Source organism: Thermobia domestica, chromosome 14 (assembly GCF_964235325.1).
Source record: "Thermobia domestica chromosome 14, izTheDome1.hap1.1, whole genome shotgun sequence".
In the NCBI taxonomy this organism is placed as follows: domain Eukaryota; kingdom Metazoa; phylum Arthropoda; class Insecta; order Zygentoma; family Lepismatidae; genus Thermobia; species Thermobia domestica.
The window spans coordinates 155,036,463-155,045,045 of NC_137467.1; the positions used below are offsets into that span (position 1 = coordinate 155,036,463).

The following is an 8,583-nucleotide window of genomic DNA, read 5'->3' on the forward strand; positions in this document are numbered from 1 at the left end:
CACAGTTATAGTAAGTAGCACCTATGTGAGCTAGTCCACTTCAGGGGTAGATTTCATGGCCCATCATAAAAGAAGAAACAGAAAACAAATGACTCATGACACAAACAGCTAATCTGTGAGACACTAAAACAAGTTTCTATGGCTCCACATGACAGTTACGTCTCGACACAATGGCGTTGTGCTGTTTTCAATTAAGTTTCATTGTTCAATGGAAAATGTCGAACCTTAGAAGCAACATGTTTTCATCAGTACTATGGTCTGATTCACGGTCTAGACAAAATTCAATATCAGTAATTTAATACTGATCCACATTCAGAGTATTAATCACTTTTGTGCACACGCATACTTAAAGTTTTTAAATTGTCTTTGTATATATTCATATGGAAAGTTTTGCTTTAATTGCCTTTGTGTATAGATATGTGTGAAAAAGTTTTGCTTTAGTTGCATTTGTGCACACCTGTATAAAAAGTTCTGGTTACATCTATATCGCATTGTAAAAATAGAGGACTGCCTTAATCTAAAAATGTAGTCATATCATCATGACTAAATTTTGCTGTTGTTTGTTTTAAAATATTTTCTTCTTCTTCTTCTCTCTGTTTTGTTCAAATTTACTTGTTTTCAACTTGTGTTTGGAGTTCCAATTTAGTATTTTTATTATTACTGATATTTTGAACTCATTTTTATTATTATTATTTATTGATGTCTCATTAACTTTATTTACAGGCTTAGCAAGCGGAACGTCGTCGTGTGAAACGCTTCTGTTGGCATCCGCTGCGCTAGCAAACATAACGTTCATGGAACCTCAAGCAGTATGGACCCTGATGGAACATGAAACAGCGGGGAAACTGTTACGTGCAGTGCGAAGATGTGGGCCCAAAATCTCCGTATTTTTGCAAGATCAAGTGGCCACACTGCTCGCTAACATGGCGGCGAGTACTGAGAGTAGAACACACCTAGCGGAACAAAGGGCTGTCGTCACGTTATTGTGTTTCCTACAGATAAGGCCTTCGCCTTTGCAACGATCAGCTGAAATTGCAGCAACGGAACGGGTTCAGCAGAAGTCAGCCATTGCGCTTTCAAGGTAAGAATATAGCGCATTACGCCATTTAGAATTTAGAATTATGCTATATGATTCTATTATGTTTGTTATTATTATTTATTCCAATGAGACTAGTAACAGTAACTGTAAGTCAGTCAGCATACTTGTATCCACATTTCGTCGGGAAAACTCAACTGTTGACATAACCCTAAAATTAAAGTGTCTTCGCGTAACGTAGTCGCTAATGCCCTCGCCTTTGGTGCAAGCGGTCCCGTGTTCGATTCACAGTGGGAATACTCGGTCAAAAATATAACAGCCTTTTCTGGCTAGCCATCCTGAGTGAGGTTTTACTCATTCACACCAGGCAAATACCGGGATGGTATCTAACAATGGTTCAAGCCCGCTCCACACTCCTTTCTTCCTCCCCAATTTCCCGGGCAGCAGTGTGATCGCCGAAGGACGTCATCCCTCATATGCGACGGGCTAACATAGCCATATCCTATCCATAGCCAGAAACCTAATTCCTAATCCTAATTCTAAAATTAGAGACCACAAAACTGATGTAAAGGTTTACTTTCATGAAATTCCTTTTATCTGTAGTTACATTTTATCTTAAACCGAATGCCCTCTCTGCATTTACTGAACAAACAGCAACAATTTTCATTATTTTTCTGAAGAATGAAGTTCGGCTGCACATCGGCAAAATTACTTTTCCATTGATTTAGATGTTGGAGAAAATTAACGTTGCATTGGTAAATGGCAACGTTGCATTTTCATTTAATATTGGGCGCATAAAGAATGTACAGCCCAAACGGCTCGTACCATAAAAAAAAAAAAAAAATCACTTTAGATTGACGTTAGACGGTTTCCTCTTTCACATTTTGTTGTAACTCCGATAACAACAGAGTTACCCTATGTCAAGGGAGTTTTGAGACACCCTGTATTATATATATAATATAATATAATATAATACTGTATAATATAAAATGTATACTGAATTCTGAAAAATTGTACTAGAGAATTATTAGTATCGTACTACAGTACTACTGGATCTAGATGAAGAGAGAATTTTAACAATTGGTTTGAGCGAACAGCCTGAATGACACCACTGCATATAATATGCATGCATCACAATCTGAAAAGTTTTTGAGTTCAACAAAAGAATCAGAGAAAACGTTTTCTCTATACACGTAAGAGTATAACTTACGTTATTGAAAATAGCAGGATTGTACGTAATTTTGTATTTCTTAAAAGAAGAAAAGTTTTTTTTCTATACTATTACCATTGATGCCATAAGATGTTAGTTCACGTTTGTATTTGATGCTTTAAGGATATACTACTGAGAAAGATGGTAGTTCCCGTTGAAAATTTCAGCAATTATTAAATGATCGACATATACCATGAACAGTCGAAATTAATGTTTATTATTATTATTAATATTAATATTGTTATTATTATTTTCAAGATTTTATATATATATATATATATATATATATATATATATATATATATATATATATATATATATATATATATATATATATATAATTTCCTACCAGATTTCAAGTGAACTCGCTTAAAGCATTAACTGAGCGAATATCATGTACTTCCAGGTTATGCAGCGATCCAAGCGTAGCTAAGCAAGTGGTGGAACTTCAAGGAGTAGAGCGATTGGTGAAATTATGCAAAGAAGATCGTGAAAGGAATCACAGTGATGGAGTACTTGTCGCTTGTTTGGTAAGTTTCAGATATATGTGGGTTTCTATTTATTTGTTGTTTCTCTACATAGTGCCTCTAGATAGTCTTCATCGTATTTCAACAGGCCCGCAACCAGAGGGGGGCTAGGGGTGCTGGTGGCCCCCCTAAACTTTTCGTAGCCCCTCAAACCTTGACACAAAATGCTATTATCAATAGAAAAAGCACAATTTAGCTATTGGTTAGAGAACATTTAATGACTTGACTCCCCAAACATATTCATGCCCCTCCCCCCAACCTCTGTGGCTGGTTGCGGGCCTATATTTAAGTGTTATACGACCTTTACAACAGCTAATCATATTTGAATTAAATGTCTTCAATTCGAAAGAGGGAGTGTTGAAGTTTCATTTCATAGGCGGGAGGTACCGCTAGTATGTACGGATACATTCTACTGGCATCTAACGCCAACCATCAGTAAATTTGACATCTTCCACCAGTGTTCAAAGTACGGAAAGAGTTCGACTATCTACTTGACATGTGCCGTGCAGCCTGAGGCGGTCATATTTAACAGTTGTGAACTGAAAACTTAATATAACTTCAATTATTTTGCAATTTGTAATTTCTTTTTCACGAACACAACACTGAATTCGGATGATGTGTGTATGAACGTAACATATATATGAACTTAAATACACTCTTTTTCGAATATAGGTATTTCACTCCAATACAATTAGTAGTTTTCAAGCTATAATATTTTGAGATAGGATGATTGCTTTAAAGACATCCTGTACAGTCTAGAATCTTACTTTTTAACGCTATAAGAATTCACAAAATCGTAGAGAAGCCAGAAAAATTGAGATAGATCAAATCCGACATGTAAAGTTTTAAAATACAAATATTATCAAAGTAGGAATACGAATGTGCCAACTCGTTTTGAATTATTAAACTTCGGATCTCTGTAATGTTGCGCGAAAGACATATTACTTCAGTTTTATTTACCCTTTCTCTTATATCCTAACGTGGCTCAGCGTGGAGTAGTCGCTGACGCTCTCGCCTTCGGTGCGAACGGTCCCGGATTCGATTTCCGGTGGGGACACTCGGTCGAAAAAGTGTAACAGCTTTTTCAGGCCAGCCGTCTTGAGTGAGGTTTTTCCTAGGTTTCCCTCATTCACACCAGGCAAATGCCAGGATGATACCTACCATAATGGTCCCAGGTAGCTTCCTTCCTTCCGTAATCCTTTCTTCCTTCCCTTTCATCGGATATCCTAACTTCTCTAGAAAAGTTAATTTTCGATACCTTACTTTGGTAGATTCTAACTCTACAGAATGCGATTGAGTTTGGGTTTTGTCGAGTATTGAGACCTTGACTTCGTCTGATTGTCCCACCTTCTTTTCTTACCTTCTTAATCCGTTGTTCTGTTTTTATCCTATTCCTATCTTAGCCATAGACTCAGAAGATACCAGCGAAAGGTATCGTAAATTTTAAGTAATAAATAAATAAAAAGAACATATTAGTGAAAAAGTAAATACATTTTTTCGAGGGAATGTTGAATTTCGAAACTTAAGAAAAGATTCACATCACCCTATGTTCCAGAAAATATTCACTTCTCAAAAATGACAACAATACTGTAACTACATACTTTCATAGATATACGGCCAAGTTAGATGGTCAGTTCAGAGCGGTGGTCAAATTAGCATATTTTATTGTGTTAATAAATAATTCTTGACTTATTCAATTAAAAGAAGATAATAAATATAGTAAAATTAGTACATTTAGCCACCTCTTTAGTTCGGACGCTTACTTAGTTTGAGGCATATGTATAGAACCTATAGGTATACCTTGTGTTATTATTTTCTGTGGAATTACGAGTGGTCAACTTCCGAAGACGAAATCAGACTTAAATAGACTTTCTTCTAATTCGTAACATTTTGTCCAGGAGGAAGTGAGAGGAATCAACGCATGAAGGGGGACTGAAGCAGAACACTATTTGCTAAAGGACATGCCATGAACTGTAATTTAATTATCTTAGACTGAGGGAGGAGAGAGTTTTCCCAGAAATATGGCTAAGAGAAACACTGGACGTAAATGTAAAACGTTGAACAATTATGTTACTAATAGAAATTCCTGTTTGAGAAGCATGTACTGAAACTAGTACCAATATCAATATAAATGAATGATGTCCATTTCCTACGAGAAATTTGCTTTCCTATGGCCCAAATAAAGAAACAATTCTAGTCATTGTTGGTGAATACAGTCACCTACTACATATTTTCTGCTAAAGTACTTGGTACATCTTCGGCCATGGAAGAACTTCCTAACACAAATAACATGATTACCATATTTACGCGATTCCAACACACACTATTTATTTATTTTTGCCTCTAAAATCAAGGTGTCTTAGATTTGGGTTATGCAAATTTAGGCCAAATTAGATTGGAGTTTTGCCAAAAAATTGCTATAATATACCAGTATAATATACATACTGGTATAAATATGATAATATAATATCGATAATGGTTTACTATAAAACTGACGCAAGCAAGTGTTGTACCGTAATTATATTGGAAAAAAAGTACCAGCAGATGCACAAGAATATACCGTAAATTTCAGCAGTAAGTTTAATGTTTCTTTATTTTCCCATAACAGTATTTGTTTTTCCATGCTTATTAATCTTTTTTTTTTTTTTTTTCGTTCTTTAAATGCAGTGTAGGTTTTTTCATTTTCGCCAAGGGCGCGTCTTACATTCGAGGATTTTTCCCCCCAATTTTTCCTTCAAAAATTGGAAATGAGTCTTACATTTGAGGGCGTCTTAGATTCGCGTAAATATGGTATTTCTCTTACTTAGCATCTACTTACTCCAACTATTATCAGTTAAACATTATTGAGTGGAAAATACAGTTAATTGAAATTAAAATTAATGAATTGTTTTAATGAGTTAGAAAACGAAATAAATTAGTATTTTAAATTAATCGTACTAAGTTCTTGTTCAAATGGATGTTGATACGCATACATTAGTTGTATAAATAATTATGTATTTTATTTATTTGCAGGCTGCTCTTCGTAAAATTTCCACCGCCTGTGGTACCAAAGTGATAGAAGATCTGGATGCAATGGAACTAGTAGAACCTCGGCTGTTGGATTCTTTCCTCATTTACTCCTCCAGACAAGAAAGCTACGTGTAAAATACACTTTTTTTTTCTTTTTAACCTAAGGCATTTGTCTCGTCATTAGGACTTAATGACTGATGATTTAATGCCTTCTGAGAAGCACGGAAAATGGCAGCTGTGGTGTAATGCATTCAGTAGATATTGGTAGACAAAAACAGAGATAAACAAATATTTTTGTGTGAGGGCAGTAGATAAAGTTTATTCTGCCTCAGCTAGACATCGTCAATGTCATATTTAAACAGTTTAGTGATATTGGAGACACATATTCTTCTTCAAGAGACTGAATTATTAACTATGTATTCATTGATGTAAGCTTTCACGACAAATATTCATTTTAAAAGGAAACACTACCTAGATCATGTGTTGTGTATATATCAATAAAAACTACCTGATACTAGTTTCGTTAACTTACACATCAAATTCGTCAGAGATGTGTATCCATTGTGAAATCCTGGTCCTGATACAATAACGTGCGTACGGATTTTATTTATTTTTCTTTTTAAATCACGTCCGATTATTAATTTGCAGTTTTTAAAACCACAGTTGTTAATTTTAAATCTAAATTTAAAACATTATTCTGTATATTGACTACTTTTCTACTTTTGTATTGGTCCATATGTCAATATAGCAAACAAAGTTAAATTAGAATATTCACCGCAAAGGTACCAAAAAACTGGGTAGTACTTTTAAGGAATTCCTCATCCTCACTTTACTTATGTTTGAGAAAAAGGTTATAAAGGTAAAAATATTTGATTTGATTTCATTTTGAGTTTTGCGTTCCTTTCAGCAGTGAGGCTATGTGAGACGTGGACGTACAGCTTAACGTGGATTCCGAACCACATGAACTCCCACCGGGAATCACACCCGGGTTTCCTATGCCAAAAGCGCATACACTGACCGCTTAAGCACAAGGGAGCTCAAGTAAAAACGGATGTGGAAAGGTAAAAAAGGATTTTTAAAAAATGGAAGTAGCTATACATTTCGTCAAAAACTAAAATCATTGTAATATGCTATGAAGCTAGTCATTGCACACTTTGTTTCTGCTCACTGTTCTTATTACTATTTCTTTCCGACCGACTACAGTGTGAAGTAAAAAGCTCAGTCCAAATCGGATTAATTTGACTTTTGTCAAAATTAAGAGCAGGGTTTGATTTATCAATAATGTGGAAAGCCTTTTTAAATTTGAGTTTAGCATTTTTTTCTTTCTTCATTAAACGTACATTAACAATATTATGTTAATTTTCCCTAAGAGGTAATGGCAATCCACATAATTGTTGAGGATTAATAGATATAGTAACACACATGTTTAATTATTTTTGTGCAAATATTCCTTTTGCTTCGACCTATATATAATTTTTCACACTGGCAACTGATATTGTAAACTCTACTAGATTGTTGAGAATTGGCAAAGTGACTTTGAATTTCTTTTTATCTTTGTGGTGAATATGAACTTTTCTAATTTATTTTTGTTTCCTATTTTGACTATTATCACCGCTCGCAATTTGTACCTGTACATATTTACTTATCATTTAAAATAGCTCCTTCCTCCTTATTTACGCTGCTTTTCTCTGGTTTTCTTTTCCTTTTAAATTAATTTTTGATATTTTATTTTAAATCTTTTCTATTCAAGAACTTTTGTCTCCTCAAAGGAATATTATGCCCAATGATCATTACATCTACGTAGGTAGAATTGTTATTTTTCTTTAAAACTATACGTTAGTGCTCTGATATGCTTCAACTACTTCTGTATACTTATTCCTGTCCGGTCTAGGAAAGCACTTACTGCTCTCTCAATTTGCTTTGTGGACTCCCGTAATTTAATTCTTAATTTGTCTGTGAAAGATTGTAATTTTTGTTTAATCTTATCTTAAAGATCATTCATAGCAGCCCCACGTAGTTTTTATTAATATATACACAAAACTGGAACATGGAAGAAGTGTGTTTTATATTCAAAGAATAATTTTCAAAATTCTTGATTATTGTTTAATTCAGGAAAGAGAATGTGAAAGGAGAAATTAATCACCTAAAATGTATTTTAAGCAGGAGCGGATTAAGAGCGGAGCCAATGGAGCCCAGCCTCAGGGGGCCCCAAAATTCCCTCTCTTAATTACTAAAATATAGCAATCAACATATTATATTATAGACTTCAGACCCATGCATTTTTTTCCGCTCGCTACACTCGCGGTATCGCTAGAGTTAAGTCTTTTTCCACTAGCGTCTTCACGATACTTATTTTGTGAGAGAGTGAGCTATTTGAGAAAATTTATGCACTGCAATTATTTGTAACATAGGGCCCCTTTGAAATAGTCGGCTCCAGGGCCCCAAAAGCCTTAATCCGCCCCTGATTTTAAGTATACACGTATTACTTCTAAGGGTGAAAAAATTAGAAAAGATAGCTCTGTTTTTATTAAGAAATAATCAATTGCTAAACGATTAGATTTATTAAGACCAAATTCTTCGATTTTTTTAAAAAAAATATACGTGGGTTTTATTTGCAGCAAATGGAGACAATCATAGTGAACTATGTTCACTTAAAAAGGTCGAAGGTTCAAACACTTCCATCATTCCGTCCTAATGACCTTAATATTTAGGAATCACAGTATTTTTTGACACCACTTGTGTTCATTTCGTTTATAGCTATCGACTAGATGAACTACGTTTTTGATATATTAAACTAATAA

General features: G+C 34.5%; 1 protein-coding gene across 4 annotated transcripts in view; it reads left to right on the top strand.

Annotated features, from left to right (window-relative positions):
• Positions 1 to 7,922, top strand: part of insc (spindle orientation adaptor protein inscuteable) — a 231,632-nt gene extending 223,710 nt beyond the window's left edge. For all 4 annotated transcript variants that reach the window (XM_081739080.1, XM_081739078.1, XM_081739081.1 and 1 more), the window contains 3 exons: positions 724 to 1,081; positions 2,653 to 2,776; positions 5,786 to 7,922. In XM_081739080.1, coding sequence (XP_081595206.1) covers positions 724 to 1,081; positions 2,653 to 2,776; positions 5,786 to 5,917 — 614 coding nt within the window. In that variant the 3' untranslated portion in view covers positions 5,918 to 7,922. The remainder of the gene's footprint in view (positions 1 to 723; positions 1,082 to 2,652; positions 2,777 to 5,785) is intronic.
• The last annotated feature ends 661 nt before the right edge of the window (positions 7,923 to 8,583 follow it).